Raw genomic sequence first — 24664 nt, 5'->3', positions numbered from 1 at the left:
AAACTATAGAGGCAAGGGCCATATTTAGTGAAGGTTACAAGTGCACTTTCACTTTCGCTATACCCTTCCGAGCCTCTACCAAAAACATTTGTCACCAAATAAGTTTTCTTTCTAATTTTGATTTTCGTGGATTTTTTAGTGAATGCGCACAACTGCTACAATTGTGTTAAAGGTAACGAATATCAGCGCTGAACAACCCAATGCATTTATGGGATATTTTGGCTGCACCGAAACATGAAAAAAGATTTCAAATAACTAGAAAGCACACATCGCAAGTAGAATAAGATATACTCATACTTTAGGCAAATTAATGGAGTGATTAAAATGGCAACTAGTGCAGCCGTAACAAGTGAACAGAATTTCGAACTTAAGTAAAATAAAAAGCCCTAAGGAAGCAGTAATTAGATCGTTGCATGTGAGAGCGCTTTACCTCGCGAAGCAACAATGCAAGCGATTATTGGAAGATTTTACTTGAGTACTTCTCACAAGGAGCAGAAAGGATAGATTGCATGGCTCAGATATACAGTCGTCTAGTTCATACGACCCTTGCGGTATCGTTAGGCTTGGTTGAGTTATTCAAGAAGAGTTAAGGAACGGCGACAAATTGAACTAATTAAAATAAAATTTAATTCTGCTTGATGAAGTGTGTCATAGTCAACTTAACACAACAATAAAGCATTAGAATACTCATAGACCTACATGCCGTCGTCAGACCTTGACACACAGACTGGAGCACTTTCGTTGGCGCTGACAAAATCCTCAAAGGAGACATCGCCCAAAGCACAGCGAATGTTGTCATAATCAATGTAGGACAGGCTGCCGTCATCACCACCATCCCTTTGGGGGGGTAGACGTAGCGCCGTTTGCTAAATTTTGTTTTCAAGGTTTCAGTAGACGGTGTATGCATGCAGGGGATGCCGGCGGACTTCGTATTCTGGCTAAATGAGGTAGTTATCCAAGCCAATGTGTGGTTCCTCGCCGGGACGTTCTAGTGTGTTCAGATTAGGAGATGAGTAGAATTAACAGAGATCAAACTAAAGGAGCACTATATTGTCATCTTTAATTTTTGTAGGTCTTATTACCAGTGGGAATTTTATGCGTGCCATTTTATACTTTAAGCAATCGCTTCGTTGTCATATTTTTTTATGCAATGCGTGCGTGTGCGTGCGTGGATCCCAGGGAAAATGTAGGTGGCACTCGTTGGCTAGAAATATTTGTAAGAGAAAATTCCAGCCAATCCTGATGCGGAGCCCATTATTAGTGAAGGTGACCGGCCAGTGGTGAAGATCCCTTATGAAAGCAAAGATTTTGGAATAGGGCCCTAGTTTTAAATAATCTTATTGCGTGAGAAACTCCTCTATACAAAACATTAAGTGCGGTTCTGATTAGACACTATACGCCAAAACCAGTGTGCCTAATACATAGTGAAAATAACTTTCCAATAACCAGGCTGACAACTGAGGCAGTTTTGATTGACATTATGAAATCGCGTACCATAGGTGTATGCCTATTCACAACAGATAGCGAAGATATGTTGGCGAGGTAATTGTTGGGAAGGTGGTTTTCATCAATCTGCCGGAAGTATAGAACTGTGAAATTCATAAAAACGTCACTTAGATTGCACAGTTAGTTGAAACATGCAACTATCGAAGTGGTAATGGGATAGCTCTAGATACAAGTTCCTTTGAAAGAACTGTCACCAAAACATGCAAACTCTCACTATCGAAGAAAGAGCTGATTTCGAGATGGTCGGTGGGTGGTTGTTAGTCAAATTTCTTGTGAGATACATATAAAGACAGCGTGACGTTGGCCCAACGTACACAACACATAGGTTGCTCTTATACAGATGGTGCTCAACAGCCATTCGAATCTGAAAGTTTCACCACCAAGAAACAGGCATTGCGCCTTGTGTATTGAGCAGAATCATCAAAGATGTAGGTATGTGTTTTCTTAGTCTTAAGGAGTCCATTTCTTTCCTGCGGCTCGTTTTGACGATGACAATAGGGAGCGTAGGCATGGTTGGCCTTGGCTGGCTCTAGACATTTTGAAGGGAGTGCTCAGGCCTGCCCTTTATGCGTCAACACAAAGTGTTCTGCACAAAGGAGTTCCTGCCAGGCCTGCTACAGAAGGTCCGCTCCCGTTGCATGAGGCTTAACGACGCAACTAGCCCCGGACGAAATGATAAAATCATCAGATCTGTGCGCTTTTGTGTTTTTGACGATATCGTTGACAAGACATTGTCATGGTAAGTGCTGCATGTGCGTGCGAATTCGGTTTCACGCCTACAGTTAAAGTACCAACTTGCCGCGGTGGGCTACATATTTTCAGAAAACACCGCGAAAGGCAGAATCCTCGAAATCGAATGTTTTTTGTACGCGTGCATGTTTATATTTAGGTTTTTGCCCAAAGCCAGTATTTTGATGAAGGGGTACATGTAATGCGCTCAAGAAATAGGTTTTCTTTCCAGAAATATTGAGCAACCATTGAGAAATGCTACATGAGGGTATCAACGTACGTGAAAATGAACGCGCTTCGGGATTTTAATAAATTTGGCGGAAAATTTACAACTGCCAATTAGAGACGTCATCTAAATTAAGCATGCTGTAAAACTGGGTCTATGTTTATTTTGGTTATTTAGTCACACCTGCTGATGGAGAAAATCATCCGATTTCACCAATGTTAACTGTTCTTTTTGCGCCTTGGCAAGAAAGAATAAGATAATGCTTCTTTACTTAAATTTCATGAGGGTGCATTGAAATTTTTGCCGAGAATATAGCATTAATTATTGAAAGGTAGTTTTTATATCTTAAGTAAAGAAAGTCAATTCTACGTGCTAATACTACGAAACTCGCTATTCAAAACTATTGCTGTGTAGGCAATTATTAACAAGTCCTCTGATCGTATCGCCAGAGGTACGGCGATTTGAGTAACTCGCAAGTAATATCAAGTCCTTAAGACCCGAAGTGACAGATTGATGCGAAATGACGCCTTTCTTTTTTGAACGACTCTTAGCGGCTTGAGATTTTGAATGATCAATTCAGACATATGTTATCTCAAAGCTTACATGGTGTGTGTTGCGAGAAACAGGGCTTCTCTCTTCATTGCTATCACGCCAACGAGCTGCACTGTTTCTCACGTAGAAAGACAGCTGAATGTTTCAGAATCTCGAATTAGCTACAGCTGTGAATTCGTTAAGCCATTTTGTTGCAGCGCTGCCACACGAAGTCAAACACACATGCAGCAGCTAAGCCTAACTGTAGGCTAGGGGATCAGTGGCTTACAAACCACGAGGTTCGTGCGATTTTCAAAAATGAAAAATAAAATAAAATAGCTGCCAATGAGTGCGCTTCTGCTTTGCCCTTGTGATGTCGATGAGCTAGTGATAAAATGCTGAGAATATTTATGAGAATTTCTTGGGCACGACCGATAGTGTATAAATTTTACGTGACATGGCTGCGGGCTCATATGTGGATGACAAAGTGGCACCACTTTTGTCAGCACAGGAGCAGTGGAAAAGCATATTTCACGATGGCGTCTGAATCAAGCTTATTATACTTTACAGGCTATGGACAACCCACACACTAACACACACACACATACAGAAAAAAGGCCCACAAGCAAAAGTTTACTGCACTGCGCCACGCTTTAGAAGCCATCAGTAATCAAAATTAGGCTACCCAAAGTGTTTTATCAGAGCTCGAAGGTTTCACTACAAGAGCAAACGCTGCGGCACGTTAAAGGTTGTGGGTATTGAAGCTAAGTTAAAGCTCTTAATGTTTGCGAAGCCTGGTTTTCTCAATATTTTGGGGGGTTTCAAACTGAGTGATCTATGTGCCATTCAAGACAGCAACACATCTTTTTGAGCACTGAAACAACTCACAATCGAAATACGTACACAAATACGATCAAAAAGTCACATATGTACGTGCAGAAACACACGATCGCACAATATATCTTCTCTTCAATTTGCTTTGTTTATTTCTTTCCTTCGACGCAGTTGCGAGCGGAGAAATAGAGATTCTTGGCTTTGGTGTCAGACCTGTGAACGACCCCATGGGTGGACCAGGACCCATGTCTGGTGGCATGAATGAGCTCATGACCAGAGGTAGGGGATTTTCTGAGTTGAACGGTGAAAGCTCCTCTGGGGATTCTGGTAAGTAACATTTAAAAAAAGCATTCGCACGTGAGACTCTTTACTGAAGTGTTTAGTAATTTATGCAAATGGTTTCAGCTCGCTGGAACGAAATCGTTTAGCACCTAGTGACCGAGAGATGTGACAGCCTAACAAGACAGTGATAGGCTTTCTCTAATGTGACTTTAACGCTACTTTCCTTAGATGAAAAAAATGCAATAATGCATAGCATTTTTGAAAATGTTGAATTCTTTATAATTCTTTTTAGGGAAAATACTATTCCTACAATGCTATACATTTACATGTGTTCATACGGTTAGTCCTGAAGTGCATGAAACTGCCGTGGGCACTTCATTCCCCTTCCTGGCTTAACAACGCCTGCTAATAGAAAAAAAAGAAAAATGGTCTGTGCTGCCCTTTTGTTATGGATACGGTTTACCAAGCGTGCACTAAAGTAGTTATAGTGAAGTTTCATCTCGTGCACGCGGATTACGCGCAAGCGTATGGACGCCGCGAACACCATGGCGCCGAAGCTGAAACGAAAATGGCGCCAAAGTGGTCGCGGACACTCCCTTGGCCTCGACGGTGCAATGCCTGGCCTGCCACAGAGTAAGCGCAAGTGCTACACATGCAACGAAAAGACGTCGCGAACATGCATAGCGAGCACCGCGGCGTCTAAGCACAAACGGAAACGGCGCGAATGCGGCGATGCTATTCTCCACCTCCAGGAGCATTCCTCCTCCGGCGTTCGCTTCCCTCACAGATTCTAACATAATCTCGCCGATTTCACAGATGGGCCGTCTACTCTTACTCGCAAAAACGTATAGCATGAACCATCCTCGGTCATTTTCCTAGTGAATGCTAAGTACTTCTCCTCTGCCCATGGCGCAAAGTCCGAACGAACTCACGCCCTCGCGGGGAAACACTCACTCGAGGACCGCCACATTAGCGTGGGCCGCGGCACCCTGAGATTTACTACTGGAACCAGAGGCGCTCACATATACAACATCCCGTACAAAATTCGCTTTCGACAAAGTGCTCTTTTTGCGCATTTGCGTCCCGCATGAGGTTGTCCTCCAATCGGTGGCGCTTGGTATCGGTGGCCTGTTCAGCTGCCGTTCGCTTGGCGTAGGGCTGTTCGTCAAACTCGTCTCGCTACTGCTGCTCCAGCACACGATCACGTGTATCTCATCAGCTTGTCGCTCTGCCTCCTTCCTCGCCGCTTCGGTATGCGCCGTATAACTCTGTAGTCTCTGCAGAGCCTTCGCGCTCTTATGCTGATCTTCCGCTGATCTTCCGCTTCATACTTTTGAGGGCCCATTGTTGTATCTGCAAGCACTGGCCTACGCGCAACATAGCGGAGCTAGCCAAGCCGAGCCACTTCTATTTTTGGCGAGCACACCAGTACCGGCGAGGGGAGAAGGATCCGCCAAGCGAGTAGCTGTGTGCGAGCGGGCGTGTGGGAGAGCGCGCGCATCGGTTACACACTCAGTGACCTTGGACGGCTTAGAGATTGACCTTGGCTCCAACTAGGCAAAAAAGAAAATGCTTCGCAATTAATAAACCAAGGGAAGGTGCAGGGAGTGAAAAAGCGCTGTTTTCTCTCTCTACTAGACGAATATTTGCTTCGGTTTTTGCGCTCAGTAAATTCCGTCCAAACTCACCTTCACCATATAAAGAAAGCTTCTAAGCTCTTATGCAGGCTGCCGCAATACGGATATATTTAGAATATGCATGCTGCCAAATGGATGATAGTTTAGGAACAAAATGACTGTCCTTTCAGTTGTCACGCTGATGGGTGATGCTTTTATTTTGATAAATATTTAGAAAGCTTTCTTAAGAGATAGTATGATAGCCCGCAGCGGCTAACAGCCGCGTAGGTATTGCATTTGCGTCAGTGGAACCCCTATCTATACCAACAATCGCGATTCACGCAACTATCTGCACTGATACACTATGTCGCAATGTCTTGTAAGGGTACGAGCGCAGTACCGCTGTGGCGCCTCACCAGCTGTCGCTTGGCGCTCTGTGGTTGCCGTTTTCGACAGCTTTTCCCGCAACGGCGCCTGTTTATTGTGCCGTCAGGCGAATAGGCCCGAGTGCTACTTTCAGCGCTGACGCTCAAGCAAAGCACCAATGAGCGCATTGCTCAGGCGTCATCTTAGCAGCACACTCGTAGAGAGTCGGAGAGTGAGGGTGCCTTGATGTTCCCCTCGCGCGCTGCTTTTTTTGGCCGGAGAGGATATTGAGGGAGCCGAGCCACCCCGGTGTGAGCAGTTGATGACAAAAGAGCTCGCACAGCGCGTGCGTTAGTGGCCTCTACTCTTGCCACGTGCCACGGCCAAATCTAGAATAAAGAGTTTTAGCGTGTGCAGTATTCCGATTAACGCATGCGGACGGGGCGTTTCCGGATGAGCGGAGGCGCACTCATCAACTGCCCGCACGGGGCAGCCACCAGGTGGCGCAGAGATCAACCAGACAAACAGAGGTGATATTGTAGTAACGAAGTGTTTATTACTTTGCTGCTGGCGGAAATTTTCCGCAGCAACATGATAACGTGGCTGTCGAAAATTTACTCCCGCGGTAAAGTAGAATGCACTTGATCACAGCAACAATATCTATGTGTTTGTCTGGTTGAGGTATGTGCCACTAGGTGGCTGCACCATGCAGGCCATTCACTTTTGCCTCCCCGCCCATCCGGTAAAATCGCCAGTTTCATTGCGTTTAACGGAATACTGGACACGACAAATATCGCTAATGTTGTAGCCAGTGCGACGCAACTAGCCGCTTGACGGTGCTGACACGTGTCGCACCAATGCGGCAAGCTTACCGCTAGTGTGTTACACGCTTAAAACAGTGTACTAAAATTCTGCCCCGGCACTTGCCCTAAACCGAACTTTCGGACAAATAACTGAGTGCACCGATAAAATTTCTCCACTGTACAGCGATGCCAATTACAAAACAGTTCTTATCACTCACTTTTCCTGGATATTTGGGTAACGAATATCGCTTTTTTTATGTCCGCGCCGGGTCCTCTACGACAGAAAGTCTAAAAGCGAAAGAGCCAGGGTACGTGCGCGTAATGTTTGCGGAGTTTGCCAAAAGCCTCTTTTGTAACATAGCCAGAATGCATGCTGCACAATAATTACGCAAGGTGTGTCGGGAGAAAATCAACTGCAATCCTACAATTTAAGTTTCATAAAGATGTGTCAATTTGGGAATGGCAAAACCATATTGTTGTTCTGTTCACAGGTTACGCTGTGCGCGAAAGCGTAACACTGTACAAGCGCTACTTTTTGCCAAGCTGATTTCACAACAACATGATGGTCCTGATGACGTCCGTGTATAGTGCATACATGCTCACAAGCAATGGTCGGGCTTCAGTTTTTTTTAAGCAATTCGTTCTACCTGCTCGATGTCTCTAAGCCTTTATGAAACACACATTTGAACCACTTCTACTGAACTACTTTCGAATGTCCAGCAATGGCGGTGGTGATCCCAGAATTATGGGACTCCCAAGAGTGGGCCCACTCCTGAACGGTGGTGGTCCTCCAGGCAACAGGGGAAGCGGCAACGTTGGAGGTTTGAAATGACTACAGGCTTAATTTCTAGTTCGTGGAAGCACCTCCTGATTCAACAAACACTGAATTTTCTTTTGCACTGCGCAGTTTACTAAAGCTAGAAAAATTTGCGCCATTCACAAAAGCTGAAAGCAGACGTCTCAAGTGGAGTATCGGCGTCTTACAACACAATGACCATGATTTTTTTTTTTGCAACAGCGACACTCAAGGCTTAATCTATAGGCTTTAGGGCAACGTCACTACCAGCCGGGTAATCAGAACTGGGACAACAAGAACAATAACTGCTTTCAACATGGGTACGCGCTAGAACTGCGTTAAATCGGGTTTTATCGAGGCACGGAGTCCGCTTGCATGCAAAAAGCTGGAGAACTGAAGTGTACGCAGCGTCAAGTGGCTTGGTGGTGGAACCCGGACAGCGTTCTGCCTTCCGCTGCTGTCGCGAGCGTCTCACTCACGCATGCTCTTTGTGCACTAGCGTTCTTGCGTAAAAGCTGTGTTTGTGGACCGCTACAAAGATGACGGAACATGAAACGTCAAGTTAACGTTATCTCTGGGTGCTGACTAAAACCAATGGTTTCCCAAGCAATACTTGGGGTCGTCTCATGCATTTCAGTAGTGTTTAGTTGAGGTTTTACGAGACTAGCAAGTTGAGGCTCAACCGAAACTGATGCGCAGACACTGGGGAAGGCCTCGTCAGAGTGACAAGCTGTGAGCAAATGCGGCTCGTATAACTGGTGCAGCTATGGAGCGCCTGGCGATTCAGAGAATATCAGATATCACTCGAAGTGATCAGTAGGGAACGTGGTGTGAGACACCCGGTATCCGATGGACCAGCGCGCTGATAGTTTTGCACAGCCGCAGTTGCCTAGCGAGCTGAGTCGCGCGAACGCGTCAAACCGGCCGTGTTTGATGCGGCAATGGCTTCTGCAAAAGAAGGTTTGAACATATCAAAGAAAGGAAATCATAAACCACCATTTGCAGGCCTTCGCAGTTTATATGCGCGTCTTGCAATTAAGGTAACTTAAAAAAGGAATGAAGCACGTAACTGAAGTAATGATGCGAAGCACGTTCTCACACAACTGAATATGAAACCGCTGTCTGTCAAATTGGGCGGCAAAATATAGCTTTGGGGATGTGAGCAACTTAAACCAGCGGTTCACCTTGTGTTTATATTAAGGGTTTTTTGTTAGTTGGCTAAGCGCGTCACTTTAGGAGCACGCTGATAAAGTGGTTCTAGTACTGCTGCTCTGGTATGTAAAATATATGCACATAAGAGGAAATGCGTGGCGTAGAGGTAGAACACCCGCCTCGCGTGCAAGAGGTCCGTGGTTCGAATCCCGGTGCCGGCAATTTTCCACCGGATTAAAAAAAAATCCGCGTGTTGATAAAATTGCATAAAACAGGCCTGGAGTGTGGCCTGATCCCGGTGACCAGAACCGGTAACGCACTCCCTCACCAGAGCAGGATTGGCCACCCTGGTGCAGTACTTGGCCACAACCTCCTATATGAACAACACAATCAAACCCCGGCCCTCAGTCCCCAGCAGCTGCGAAGCAACTGACCACGGCGGCGGTCAGACCTGCGACGCTGCAGAGGGTGCTAAGAATCACTGGCTCCGGACAGGCCGCCATTGGAATATGAACCTGGCAACGTTTAACGCTAGAACGTTATCTAGTGAGACGAGTCTAGCAGTGTTATTGGAGGAATTAGAAGGCAGTAAATGGGATATAATAGGGCTCAGCGAAGTTAGGAGGCCAAAAGAAGCATACACAGTGCTAAAAAGTGGGCACGTCCTGTGCTACCGGGGCTTAGCAGAGAGAAGGGAACTAGGCGTCGGATTCCTGATTAATAAGAATATAGCTGGTAACATACAGGAATTCTATAGCATTAACGAGGGGGTGGCAGGTCTTGTTGTGAAACTTAATAAGAGGTACAAAATGAAGATTGTACAGGTCTACGCCCCTACATCCAGTCATGATGACCAGGAAGTCGAAAGCTTCTATGAAGATGTGGAATCTGCGATGGGTAGAGTGAAAACTAAATACACCATACTAATGGGTGACTTTAATGCCAAGGTAGGCAAAAAGCAGGCTGGAGACAAGGCAGTGGGGGAATATGGCATAGGCACTAGGAATATCAGGGGGGAGTTATTAGTAGAGTTTGCGGAACAGAATAATATGAGGATAATGAATACCTTCTTCCGCAAGCGGGATAGCCGAAAGTGGACGTGGAGGGGCCCGAACGGCGAGACTAGAAATGAAATAGACTTCATACTCTGCGCTAACCCTGGCATCATAAAAGATGTGGACGTGCTCGGCAAGGTGCGCTGCAGTGACCACAGGATGGTAAGAACTCGAATCAGCCTAGACCTGAGAAGGGAACGGAAGAAACTGGTACATAAGAAGCCGATCAATGAGTTAGCGGTAAGAGGGAAAATAGAGCAATTCCAGATCAAGCTACAGAACAGGTATTCGGCTTTAACTCAGGAAGAGGACCTTAGTGTTGAAGCAATGAACGACAATCTTGTGGACATCATTAAGGAGTGTGCAATGGAAGTCGGTGGTAACTCCGTTAGGCAGGATACCAGTAAACTATCGCAGGAGACGAAAGATCTGATCAAGAAACGCCAATGTGTGAAAGCCTCTAACCCTACAGCTAGAATAGAACTGGCAGAACTTTCGAAGTTAATCAACAAGCGTAAGACAGCTGACATAAGGAAGTATAATATGGATAGAATTGAACATGCTCTCAGGAACGGAGGAAGCCTAAAAACAGTGAAGAAGAAACTAGGAATTGGCAAGAATCAGATGTATGCGTTGAGAGACAAAGCCGGCAATATCATTACTAATATGGATGAGATAGTACAAGTGGCTGAGGAGTTCTATAGAGATTTATACAGTACTAGTGCCACCCACGACGATAATGGAAGAGAAAATAGTCTAGAGGAATTCGAAATCCCACAGGTAACGCCGGAAGAAGTAAAGAAAGCCTTGGGATATATGCAAAGGGGGAAGGCAGCTGGGGAGGATCAGGTAACAGCAGATTTGTTGAAGGATGGTGGGCAGATTGTTCTAGAGAAACTGGCCACCCTATATACGCAAGGCCTCGTAACTTCGAGCGTACCGGAATATTAGAAAAACGCTAACATAATCCTAATCCATAAGAAAGGGGACGCCAAAGACTTGAAAAATTATAGACCAATCAGCTTACTGTCCGTTGCCTACAAAGTATTTACTAAGGTAATCGCAAATAGAATCAGGAATACCTTAGACTTCTGTCAAGCAAAGGACCAGGCAGGATTCCGTAAAGGCTACTCAACAATAGATCATATTCACACTATCAATCAGGTGATAGAGAAATCTGCGGAATATAACCAACCCTTATATATAGCTTTCATTGATTACGAGAAAGCATTTGATTCTGTCGAAACTTCAGCAGTCATGGAGGCTTTACGGAATCAGGGTGTAGACGAGCCATATGTAAAAATACTGAAAAATATCTATAGCGGCTCCACAGCCACCATAGTCCTCCATAAAGAAAGCAACAAAATCCCAATAAAGAAAGGCGTCAGGCAGGGAGATACGATCTCTCCAATGCTATTCACAGCGTGTTTACAGGAGGTATTCAGAGACCTGGATTGGGAAGAAATGGGGATAAAAGTTAATGGAGAATACCTTAGTAACTTGCGATTCGCTGATGATATTGCCTTGCTTAGTAACTCAGGGGACCAACTGCAATGCATGCTCACTGACCTGGAGAGGCAAAGCAGAAGGGTGGGTCTAAAAATTAATCTGCAGAAAACTAAAGTAATGTTTAACAGTCTCGGAAGAGAACAGCAGTTTACAATAGGCAGCGAGGCACTGGAAGTCGTAAGGGAATACATCTACTTAGGGCAGGTAGTGACAGCGGATCCGGATCATGAGACAGAAATAATCAGAAGAATAAGAATGGGCTGGGGTGCGTTTGGCAGGCATTCTCAGATCATGAACAGCAGGTTGCCATTATCCCTCAAGAGAAAAGTGTATAATAGCTGTGTCTTACCAGTACTCACCTACGGGGCAGAAACCTGGAGGCTTACGAAAAGGGTTCTACTCAAATTGAGGACGACGCAACGAGCTATGGAGAGAAGAATGATAGGTGTAACGTTAAGGGATAAGAAAAGAGCAGATTGGGTGAGGGAACAAACGCGAGTTAATGACATCTTAGTTGAAATCAAGAAAAAGAAATGGGCATGGGCAGGACATGTAATGAGGAGGGAAGATAACCGATGGTCATTAAGGGTTACGGACTGGATTCCAAGGGAAGGGAAGCGTAGCAGGGGGCGGCAGAAAGTTAGGTGGGCGGATGAGATTAAGAAGTTTGCAGGGACCGCATGGCCACAATTAGTACATGACCGGGGTTGTTGGAGAAATATGGGAGAGGCCTTTGCCCTGCAGTGGGCGTAACCAGGCTGATGATGATGATGATGATGAAGAGGAAATTCGTGACGAGGAAATAGCGCTACAGTACGTAAGAACTGCTACTGCAAAGCGTTTTGTGGCATCAGGAAGACGCATATTTATGAGATGTTCATACACTATCAACTTTTAACTGCGAGTGAGTGCTCTTGGCAAAAATTCTTTGTGTCACACAGCTGTTGCAAGATATATATGGAGTAGCACGTTACTATATTGCAAGAGTACTATGTGACCTTTCTGTTTAAGACATACCAAGACTGAGAGAAACACAATATGAGACGGCAATGACGTACAGCAAGCCACAACCAGATAACCACCGGGATTGTAGGTCAATAAACGCCTCTCGTGGCTGGAACAATGTATTCGTTTCAGTCCTTAAAACTGTCAAAAGTACAGCGTACTCCATTTGGTGAGTACGTGATAGGAAATTTTATAGGCATAGGGGGCAGCCGACTGACATAGAATAACGGGCAGATCACTGGAAAATGTCTTCTTCCTGCTGTTGAATGAACATGTTGCTCCTGCATATGATATTACAGGCACGTCGGCCTCCAACAATCTGAACGATGATGGAGGTGGAGGCGAAGACGGAGGTGGAGGTGATCGAGATGGAGATGCACTACCCAGCCTCGGCCTAGGCCCGAGTGGTTCTCGGTTGGACTTAGGCAACGTTAATTTTGAAGGTTAGTAGCTGTTATTATAGGGATTACGATGTCGCTATAAGCTTTTCTATCAAATACCAGCATGCAAAAAGGACTACACAGCCAGGGAAATATGAAATTAGGAAATTTGCAGCTGGAGAATAGTGTAGGCTGACTTCATTAGGGATATATTTATGCAATAAAATAGAAGAGTTCAAAGAAAGACGCAAAAGACAGGAAACAGCACAGGTTCGCACTATCAGGTGCTGCATTTGAGGAAGAAATACAAAAAGAGTTCAAGCTCTGCACACGTACGCAATCACGCCCGTTGACGACCCACCCAGGAGTCATCAAAAATAGGAAAGGAAGCTCACCTGCTTTTTCATCAGTACCAAGGACTTCGTCAATTTGCCTTTCAGGTAAGTTATTTTTCCTTCTTAAGATGACAGATTGCGATTGCGTTAGCGGCACATCTGTCAACATGAAGAAGGGCGAAGGGAGGTGGCTAAAAAGCTAAATTGACAAGGTACTTAGTCGTAATAAAGGACCATCTGAATTTCTTTATGATCACCCCTGGTTCTGTGTATTTATGCACTTGTGCCACACTGAGCTGTCACTTTGATTCTCTCAAGTGGCTCACGAGTTGGTAGGCACTTGTAGTATTGGTGCTCGTGTTATTTTTTGCCCTCTTTTATTGATTCGATACAACGAACAAACTCGCCCAATATCCCGTCTCTTCAAGTGAAAATTGTACATTGGTGGGCAAGTTCTTTTTCGTGCTATGCACTAAAGACAGTGGTCACGCTGTTATCCTCTACGAGGCTTCATGACATACAACAAAGTCATTGCTTGTGCAGGTGGGGGTGACGGAGGCGGTTTCAATAGCCTTGGCTTAGGCTCGGGTGGTTCATTTGGATCTGGCGGTCGCGGTATTGAAGTTTGGTATTGATCTCATTCAAGTATTAGCAGCTTATTGTCACATATATGACAGCATCGAAATTACAATGTGTATGCAGGTACGAATACAAATTTAGAAAATATAAAGGCAGAGGACTGAGCGGGCTGATTTTAAATACGGATCATTCTACACGTCTGAGAGAGGACCTTGAAGTGCGATGGAGTTAAAATGCTGCTATTGCTAATGATGCGAATCTCGCTACGTCCAACAGCCCGTAAAACACAGCTGGTGTAGGTGGAGGCCAAGGCGACTTGTCGCCTAGCCTTGGGATAGGCTCTAACGTGTACCCATTCGGATCAGGTGGGGTTGGTTTTGAAGGTTGGCGGCTGCCGTGCGCATAGACTAGGACGGTGCTATGGCATACTTTTACTGTGCAACCGCGTGACAAATGAAATATGTGCCAATGAGTGAATATGAAAAGAAAATTTGCAATCACAAGCAGCCAGATGATATATGAGAGGAATAACTGTCCATCTGTAGCTCAAATATTTTTGTGGACAAAAAACATTTTGCTGCTTTAAAACATGAAGCAAGCCTCTTGACGTCCAACAAGACCAATTCACAACAACATAATCATAATTACAACATAATCAACACGATCACTGATGCCTCTTGTGCAGGAGGGAATGGTGGAGGTCTGTCACCTAGTCTCGGTGCGGGATTTGGTGGCTCATCCTTCGGGTCAGGCGGAGGTAATGTTGAAGGTTGGTAGCTATCATACTTATGAAAGAGGACGTTGCCATGATTTGTCTTCTATCACATAAGAGCATAAATATAGGGCGCGCTTGTACTTGCGAAAATAGATTACGAAATTTGCAGTAAATTCTCACCAAACGCGAGATATGCTTAATTGTAGATCTCTGGAAGAGGCCTTAATTCTGCTGTCTCCATAAAGATTTCACTTGCGCTGATTTCGTAGGCTCCCTGGGGTCCATAAACACCAACCGTGAAGCAGGTAGAGGCGGTGGAGGTGTGTCGCCGAACTTTGGCGCAAGTTTTGGTGGCTCATCGCCCAGCTCAAGCGGTGGAAATATTGATGGTTGGTAGCGGTCCTGTTTATGGATTATCAAATTGTTCTGAGCTATTTTTGATCACTAATGAATATTGAAAATAGGGCGTGCAGGTAAGCTGAATCTGATCAGCAGGTTAAAAGCCCTGATGCCTTTTAAACGCGGTAATGCATGAGTGCAGTCACCTGCCACCTTATGCAGCGGCAAATTTTGGTGTGAAGCTCGCTGTGGCATGAGCGGGCAGAATGAGGTGCAATTTCTTTGTCCGCGTAGCTTGCATATCTCACTCCTTATTCGAATCATCCAGATTTAATCAGGTATAGGGCCACGCGTGTGTTCTGTTTTGAGGGAGCCGACGTGATTTGAACAGAATGTCAATGGGACGCCGAATGAAAGCAAATGTGTTGAAGTGGGCATAAATAGATGAGATGACGATGATTCCGAGCTAATCTTGCCCAACTTGTGTACGCAAAAGTGGGGTTAGTCGCAACAGGAGCCCATAAACCTGATTGATTCAACGTGAACAAGAGGTGGGTACCCGTTTGATCAAATTTTGCAGACACAAGGTGCTCGCTTTCAGTGTGTACGTGTTAGGTATGCAGTGAATTCGTTCGAATACCATTCTCTACAGTAGCTAAGTATCATTGAAACGGTATAAAATATTTAAAAAACAGGAAATAGTGGGCCCTCTATAGCGCTGCCCTCTAACCTCACGCGCACGAAGACAAGCACCCATATGCTGCACCTGAAACGAGCCAATGGTTTGACGCTATAACATGTATGTCTAGCATTACATGTATAGCGGCTACAATTATTGTGCGCTGCTCATTCTGAGCCACTGGAAGTTCTGTTACAACGAATACAAGTGGGCACCCTCAGTGAGTCACAATGTTCTATTCTGTCCATCCCACTGAGTCTGAGCATCTGATTACGTGAGCCTGGATCGCTGAGTCTGTGCAATTTAGTTAGACCTGATAGGAAAAAGAAAATCGAGTGCAGCACTAACCACAGGAACAAGTTTGTGCCCTGTAGTGCGAATGTCATCTATGAGATTCCGCTGAGTTGTGGCAACGTGTACGTTGGACAAACAGGCCGCTGTATTAATATTAGATTATTAGAACATGCCAATTCCCTAGATGATTCTAGAGGACAGCATCTTTCTAAGCATTGCAAGACATGCAGGCATGACGGCAAAGTTTGTACCCCACTTTTCGGCGGGACTAAGATTGTCAGACGCGCAAGCGATAAGAAAGAGCCTGAAGTAATCAAAGCTTTAGAAATCGCGAGATCAGGGCCAGATAAATGTGTTAGTGAGGCTTTCATACATTTGTACCGCAAGGAGTTGGCGTTTCTAGGCTCGACTACATGATAGTGGCATTGGATATTGTGGTTGGTGCGCATGTGTTCTGTTGTTGGTAGGAAAGAGGCGTTGGAGCATTAAACCAGTTGTTAGTCTGCGCCTGTGTCGTGTGGTTCTTTCTCTGTCTTGTACTTTTTTTGCGCAATTTTTCTTTGTTCTCATAATGTCATACCAACTAGCCCCTCACCGTACGCTTCTGGATCGCTGATTTTGTAAATTTGAGTGAAATCAAAATATTAAGACTCAGTCATCGCGCGAGCTCAATGCGAATGCATGTGTTCAATTTGGTGAGATGGTTTTCGAGTGAGAACGGCGGCATCTCATTTTTGGTGCGTCTGAGTAAGCAAGGCTGTGCGTGATTTTGTCAGTCCGGGTGAGCCTTAAACCTAAATATACATTTTCTGATTGAGCATGAGTGAGCTCTATTTATTTTGCTGACCTAGGCTTGTTGGGACTATGTCTGTTCATTGACGCTCGCATAATTGTTTTTATTTATGCACGCAAAAATTTTGCCCTCTAAGAACAAATTTCGAAGACATAGTGAAAGGCTTCTTACACTCACACAGCTTCTTACACTTACTTTTGTGGATACTATTACAACTGTAACTGGTAGCTCATACTCTTCCTTTGTGCTGTTTTCAAAACGACGAATGCAAACTTGGCAGTCAGTTCCTGCTTCATTATGTTATCAAAGTGTTTCGTACTGTGGTGAGCACTTCATTCCAGTTATCTCGATATCTTGATCAAGAACGTATGTTACGCTCGAAAGGCATATTACGTTGGAGCAAGGCACGAAGCTTATAAATTCGATTAATTTTTGCATTTACCGCACAATCGTTGCTCATACCGATACATCACAACTGGTTATGTTAAGCAAGGAGGACGCACAAAACAACAATTCGCCTCATATTTAACAAGTACCTGCAGGTTATGGTGAATATACGCGTCGAAGACTAAGCTCGGTAAATGATAATGGCTTAATGAAAAGCGTAAATGACAATAGAAAACACTTAGCTCTGAAACACTCGCTTGAAGGTGCCAATTCCAGGCATTTTATTATTGCCAGTAGCCCAGCTCCAATAAGATCACCTGCGAAAAAACACTCTCTATGATACACGTAAGGCCAGAAATGTCTTTCAATATCTTAATTTTCAACTACTATAATTTACAGGCGGTTATCTCACAAAAATTACGGAATACAAATTATACAACTGCTGCCAGAAGTGCTCGCGAAATATGCCGGCATGAGTGACACAGACCTATGAATGTGAGAAGTGTTCCCATTGTTGCTAGGTTTCCCGTATGTGTGACCGACTATATGGCATGTGAAATTATTTTTTCGTCGTCAAATATGGCGCCACAGTGCATGAAACAATTGCGGCGCAAACTCGATATGCATTTTAACGTTCGTCACGTCATTGAAACATGACAATCATGCTTGCAACAATGTCGAGGCACCGCAGCATGATAGCGAGGGAAAAATGAGATGGGCGCACATGCTGCTTATTTTCATTTTTTTCTGAAATTCAGCCAACAGATTTTACCTTTAGATGTCAAACCCATCTATCTACACTCAAAATAACTTTACAGGATATGGCGGATTATCAAGAGGCCCACAAGGAGGTCCAGGGGGTGACGTCGACGGAGAAGGGCCACCTTCGAATGCACAACCCTCGGGTGGATTCAGCGGAGCTGGAGGCAACTTTGGAGGTGGCGGTTTTGGCGGTGGTGGAGGTGTCTTCAGCGGAACCGCTTCAGATCGCGGTTATGGTGGTTATGGCGGTGCCGCCATGCCGTCGCGGGCACCACCATCGCAAGGAACGCGAGAATCACAGCCAGAAAAGCCAAGAGACAGCAGTGAAGAAAATTCGGAAGAGGCAGGTGAGAATTTGGTTGGGAAAGTGAGTGCACACTTCGCGTTACATACTTCAGTGCGTTATGGAATCCGCAATGGGTGTATGCCAATATTATCGCAGGGAAGCGTTAAGCTTCATTATCGGCAGAAACCTGGGGCGTTCAAGTTTAAAAATGGTAGGAAAGAGAAGTAATCTTCATCAGTATCAGTGAACACCTATTTGATTTTGATCTGGGTGACAATCAAAGCGCATTTGATTTTAAAAGTAAGAGTGAAGTGAAGAGCAAACAAAATTGTCTATGCTGAAATGCTAACTCATGATAATGTTCATTATCTTGATGAGAAGATTCAAATATCTGACTAGATTGACAGATAATTATGTCTGACTTTCAGCATCAGTTGGCGAAGTAGTAGAATTCAGTGTAGAATGCAAAGAAATGTGTACACATGAGCATGTCCATTTGCCGTAATCCAGCAGTAATATATTTTAGCTTGTCAACATGCGATTTCTATTAAATTAATGTCAAATTCCTTTTATCCTACTGCGTGCTTTCAAGAAACGGACAGCTAACTTGTATAGGACAAAATGCGAATGTAGCAGTAGACCAGCCCGCTCCTATATAGTGCATAAAAAATATTCCATACAGTGGCCCCTTCTCAATACCAGTTCATAATGTTCATCATACGTGCAGTGACATGGCTAAGATTTGACTCGGGAAATTCAGGCCTCACTTTTATTTTGATCTTTATACAAGAATAGCCTCGAGAGGTCTCAGTAATAATTGATGGTAACTAAGAAATATTCACTGACATTCAGACGCGCATTTTAGAATAACAAGTAGAATAGTGCTTCCTAGTAAAATTTGTGTACTTACACACCGTATAGTTGTCACCACTATGCAGCCTTCGCCCCTTCTGGGGACGTAAACAAGAAAAATGAAGAAAAGAAAGGTTTTGTTCCGGCGTTGTGGCCGATGATCTAACTGACATCTTTTGAGTCGGCCGTAAACAGTGTGATGAATGACATCAGTGGGGCGACGACGATTGAAAGGCCTGTCAGCTTGACGTTCTGCGCTGTTATTTAGAATGATTGTTAATTCTGCAGTAGAACGCTTCAATGTTTTATCTACGTGTCCACGACCATAAAACTTGAGCTTCGCTCAAGAATATGTACGTAGTTTATCGAGCTCTTGTTCAGGGCCATTACATGTATTAGATAACTAGCACTTGCTCATAACAGGTCAGGGCAGACGAGGTGGAGGAGGTGGAGGAGATAGTGGACGTGCTTCGACATCGAGGCGGAGACCCTCGCTCACGGACTTGTTCGACATGAATGGTAAGCGAACTTGTCTGTGCCTGGCGTTTCTCAAAAATCGACTCGTACCTTTGCTCTTATAATACCAACATCGTTTTATGAAGTCAATTTCAGTGACACCTTTCACATCTGGGTTACGCATTAGGATCTGCCTTCGCAATGAGTGCTTTTTTTTTCATGCTGCTCCTCTCAATAATGGAATACCAACTAGCCCAAAAAAAGATTTCTTGAGTAGGTCCTCTTTGCCGAGCTAATACTTGTTTGGGGTGCCTTAGATCTGCTGTTCACGTGTATAATCCCCAATAAAAGCGGCGATTTCGTTACATTGAAATGCCGTAGCGAGTCGGAAAAGATATCAAAATGTAGGTATCAATAAGACAAAACCCAATATTTAGTCTCACAATTGCTAAAATTAAAGGCCGAAGCGTAATTAGCATCCCATATAGTCTAAGATAACCAGATTGTACATTGATTTCGCTATATCTGGGATCATCCCACCTTACCTGTTGGTCAAAAAATAAACAGAAAGGCACGTCAACCGAAGTCGGCACGAAAGAATAGAATGTCGACGTATGTACAGTCGGCCACAAAAATTTACGGATCATGGCATTTCAGAAAAATGTGAATATTTGCGCTGCGTTATAACGCAGCATGGCATTCGCTTTTCCAGTCTCTACTAGTACTTGCGAATAACGTTGAGACGTACGCTTTTACTGGCTACAGTTACACGCTGTTAGGATATTAAACGTTTACTGAGAGTCCGTCGTCCGTAAACTTTGGTGGTCGACTGCACATACGCATAAGAAAAAGCGAATGACCTAACAATAATGAAAGAAATAGAGGGTGTTGAAAAAATGTAAGGTCTGGCAATAAAATGACGAAAACAATGTCAAATATATTGCAAATCCACAGCATTAAAATGTTTGGAACGCCTCCTCTCCCCTCACCCCCTCCTCCTATTTCAGTACTCATAGATACATATAAAATGTAGGCCGACCTTATCTTCTTTAGCATCGACTTCGGTCGATACGCATTTGTTCGTTACGTGTCACTAAATAACCGCTATATTTGTTAATAACCCTATACTCCGGTATCTTCCACTATTTATCTACTGGAGAAACAGCCTCTGCCGCGGTAATATAAATAAAGGCGTATTCTACAGACGCTACACTTCCGAAGACCACGAACTTTTCTTTTTCATTTCGAGGCAGAGGCAAATATATTGACAGGAACTTTTAGTGGCCAAGAATGATTTGATTTAGCAAGATCTTACTGGGTTCATGACACATGGAGGACGCCATGTCTCTTTTTTTTCGCATACAATTTAGTATCAAGAAAGCGTGGGAACTGGCGGCCACGAAGGCTCCCATGAAAAACATGACACCAATTAGAATATGTCTCTAAATATGGAACAAAGCATATCTTATAGCGAAACCTAATTATGCATTTCGCTTTTCAATCTGAACACTAGTACTGCGTACGCGAAAAAAAGTAGCATGTTTCCTTGTTTGTAACGTTGCTAATTATTCAAAAATATGCTTCTGCAGTGAGGCAGGCGAGCGCAAGCATAAACAAATACAGAGATCGCGTTTCATTCACGGTAATTGGAGGATTGGATTGCACCAGCTGGACCACTTGAAGAGTGGGAACTGTCCAACTTTCACCGCTGTGAGTTAAAAGCAGGGAAACTAACTGTTATTTACAAGCTCCGGAGTAGACTTGTAATGTAACGGCAGGCCCAACTCCGCAACTCTGTTGCCCACAGAAGTGCAGTGTGCAGGCGGCTATGGTAAATGGTACTGCCTGCCACGCAGCGTGTTGTCGTGTTTTTGTTGTTGTTGTTGTTTTTCCCATGGGCCGCCATAGGTGCAATCGCAACACCAGGTAAATATACATACCGATGACCCGAAATTGACACTAGTTTATTGTCATGACAGGATATTACTCATAATTGGCAGCCCTAATATTTTCAGGTAACCTAGACGCCCGTGTGTGCTTTGTTTTGATCCTTTTCTCACACCCGCCATAACCTATCATCGCAGCCGTCCGTGGTCTTCTTGGGGATGGTCGCGTCCCACCCGACATCGCGGGAACAGGATTGAGCCTGTTACAACGAACCAGAGCCGGCAGACGCGTTGAGCGCTTCGGAAGACGTGAGTCGCATACGCTAGTCAGCAGAGTGAAGGAAGACTAATTCTGCTAACGTAAGACGTTAAGCTAGAAAATTGGACAGAAACAGTCGGCAATGATTTTCAAAGCTTCTTAAAAGCTTTGAATTGTTTTTCACGCTATGCATCCAGCATATATTGCAACTGGTTGCATAGAGGTGCTTCGCAGTAACTTCGACAACAAGCAGAAAATATTCTCGAACGTAACGCTCATGTAGATAGTCCTCGCATACAGTCTAATTTATGGAAAATTTAACATAACTTACTTAAGAAAAATAAAATTGCTGATGCGTCCCGCAGCAGTACACTTAAATGATTCCAAAGATTCGAGAAAATGGGGTGAAACAATATTTTCAGCGCCCAAAATAATTGTTGCATTAAGGGGATATGACATGATATTACCAGCCGCAAACCGGCCATCTCTGGCGCGGGGCACAACAGGATCCAAGTGTGTGATCGTCATTTATTGTGGTTTGTGGCGTGCTGGCGAATATTGCTTCTCGAATTGGTACTATGTTCTTTCATAGGCCTAACAGTACGTTTAGTTCGACAAAGGGACTCCTTGGAAAGAAGACTAAGGCGTCGCAGTGGCAGGAGACGGCGGTCTGTTCCGGTAAATTTGAAGTTGCCTGCAACCATGCTTTCCACAAGCACCATGGACGAGGTTCCAGGTATGTACGCTCATGTAGGCCTTCTGCTGCAGTATTTATATTGTATTTGCGATTTCGGCTTCAGTAGGTGCGAAAGTGTCTGCGCCAAATTTTTACCGTAAGATGCAGGTTAGTTTAGGCGTTCGTCGTTTCCAGAAAGTCAAATCTACCGATCAATGGCCGGTGGTGTTTGCAGGCTGTGGCAGATTCACAAATTCTGGCTTGATGCTTATCTCGCACGCCGTTAGCTGAAGCAGCCACAGCCTCCCTTTCAGTCCGTTTAGGTAATCATGTTGCAAAATAGTAGCAACTTGTAAATAATTTGAAATAGATCGTTCTTGTGACATTTCTTGACACGTGCTTTGGATGAATGCTGTGATGTTTGCAACAATTGAGGCTACACAGAGCCTACGACAAGGAGAATGTGTTTATTAATGTTTATTATATACTTTACCTACGTGTATTGTGGGATATAGTTTACTGTGGTGGTCTCTCAAAATTTTTCTCCATTTCGTTTTTCTTTTTCTTTTTTCTGTTTTCACATTTTACACTAACTGCATTGGGGTTCTGTTCTGGCTTGTGAGGCCCCGTTGCTTGTGTGGTTTTTTACGACAAATCCGAGAACGTGAATAACAAGACCTTCTAAGAGCCCTTTGGTGCGTTGGCAACGGGTAAAAAAAATATGGAACAGCTTTATGTGTATCTTTGAAGTAATTAGGTGAAATGAAATGGAATAGAAATCACCTATAAGGGCGTTTGTAATGTCGATATCGTGATAATACCTACTGAACAGCATAATAACACAACTTTGGCTTCGTTTAGAGTCTCTGAAATATAATAAATATCCACCTTTGGGCATGCATTGTCCGCGCAGGCCCGATTGGATTAGGCTGCAATACTATAATACAGAAAAATAAAGAGCGACAGGCGTGGTTGGCATCAGTTGAGAGTTTACTATGGGTTAACGTGCGCGGTTAGAGACTTGTGGAGAAAATACGGGATGTAAACACCATGCAGATGATAAAAGCTATCGGTAATGTCAAAGCACGGAACACGGTGTAATAGTCGCGACTGATAAGGTAATGATCTAGCCATTCAATTACCAACCCCCAGAATAACGTACAATCGGCGTCAAAAACTTGCGGGCCACCACATTTGTGAAGACGTGAAATACACGATCGCCTGCTAACAATAACGCGAAAGACAGTGCAACCCTATGATCTTTTGCTATAGGTTGTATTTTTTTTACAGCGGCATCATTTTTTAAATTATGTGGTTGATAGCACAATTCCAGCTACTGAGCTAAATTACTTGACGAGCCGGCCACAACTTTAAGAGAAATCAAAATGCTTAATTAAATATATCATAATTACAACACTTACCTTTTCAGATGATCACATTATGGCACATTTTTTATTTTACCACTTGCAGCTGGTGAGTATGCAAGGCATAGTGACTTGAAACACATTCAGAAGATGCCACTGATTCCGAGATTCGCTCCGTCAAACTTGTGGACCGTATACACTGTTTATTCCACTTCATATCGTAATAAAACGCTGTCATAAACATTTAAGCGCGAAAGTAACTGGAATGGCAATGCATGTCAGACACTTTGAAAATAATATAACGAAAGTGATGTAGTCTGCAGAATTCTTTCTAAGTTCATAAGCCTTGCGAACTTACCGCCTACAATTTCTCAATTGAAGTATGTGCCGTATAAGTCAAATAATAAAAAAAGTACAATTTATACAGTTATGCGTAATTAAGTCAAACGGCGCAATTCTGATAATTACTCAAATAAGAGGTTTGATTTCTCGTAGAAGTAATGGCCGCCTCATCGCGTAATTTAGCTGAAGGGTTAGAATTGTGATATCTTCCAGTGTGGATTTTCTTTTTAAATTTAGTTTAGGTAAAAGAAGCACGTAGTATACTAGATTTCGAGTCCGAGTACCAGGCTATGCACCCAGACTACCACAATAAGCTTTTGATGCCGGCTGCACTTAACAAAGGCGATGCGGAGTTGCAGTGTATAGAAACACTCCTTGTGAACAGTAACCAGTGTCACTCAGTGTTCTCTATGATTGCATGACTTGTGCATGCTTTTATTTTAGCAGTCTTAAATCTTTTTTTACTTTTGTTCCATGACATCTGGACATGCTTTGTTGCTGCTTTAATGATATGTTAGATACATTTGACATTGCTTTATATTTTCAGTAAATGTTCTGCCTTTCTTGTGCATTCCACCTGTGATTTCGGGATCGCCAGCCCTAACAATGTCCAAACGTTTCTTACTTTACATTTATTGAACGATAAGAAAACACAGAGAACTGAAGAAAGAAAAGCAGGGAGCGTTACAAATGCCAGGTCCGCTTGGCTACCCAGGGTGTCTGCCAAGTTGAGATTTCCCAATTCCCTGAGTTTTCCAGGTTTCGCCTGAGTAACTGTGCCAATTTCCCTGAAGGAGCCAGAACTTTGTTTTATGTCAATACAGGTTGACACCATGTTGCCCAATGCTGGCACTCTCTAGTAAGCATGTT

General features: G+C 43.9%; 1 protein-coding gene across 4 annotated transcripts in view; it reads left to right on the top strand.

Moving 5' to 3' along the window:
- Positions 1 to 2063: 2063 nt before the first annotated feature.
- The window catches only part of LOC139050570 (uncharacterized), a 28340-nt gene continuing 5739 nt past the window's right edge, over positions 2064 to 24664 (top strand). Inside the window, exons 1-9 of one of the 4 annotated variants that reach the window (XM_070527116.1) lie at positions 2064 to 2245; positions 3998 to 4153; positions 12710 to 12853; positions 14390 to 14473; positions 14689 to 14808; positions 17730 to 18020; positions 19235 to 19330; positions 21352 to 21462; positions 22005 to 22148. In XM_070527116.1, coding sequence (XP_070383217.1) covers positions 2179 to 2245; positions 3998 to 4153; positions 12710 to 12853; positions 14390 to 14473; positions 14689 to 14808; positions 17730 to 18020; positions 19235 to 19330; positions 21352 to 21462; positions 22005 to 22148 — 1213 coding nt within the window. In that variant the 5' untranslated portion in view covers positions 2064 to 2178. The remainder of the gene's footprint in view (positions 2246 to 3997; positions 4154 to 12709; positions 12854 to 14389; positions 14474 to 14688; positions 14809 to 17729; positions 18021 to 19234; positions 19331 to 21351; positions 21463 to 22004; positions 22149 to 24664) is intronic. The other 3 variants (XM_070527117.1, XM_070527118.1, XM_070527119.1) reach the window with 3 other exon arrangements.

The sequence above is a fragment of the Dermacentor albipictus genome, chromosome 10 (assembly GCF_038994185.2).
Source record: "Dermacentor albipictus isolate Rhodes 1998 colony chromosome 10, USDA_Dalb.pri_finalv2, whole genome shotgun sequence".
Classification (NCBI taxonomy): domain Eukaryota; kingdom Metazoa; phylum Arthropoda; class Arachnida; order Ixodida; family Ixodidae; genus Dermacentor; species Dermacentor albipictus.
The sequence above is the reverse complement of the archived record's forward strand: the minus strand, read 5'-3'. Positions and strand labels throughout refer to the sequence as shown.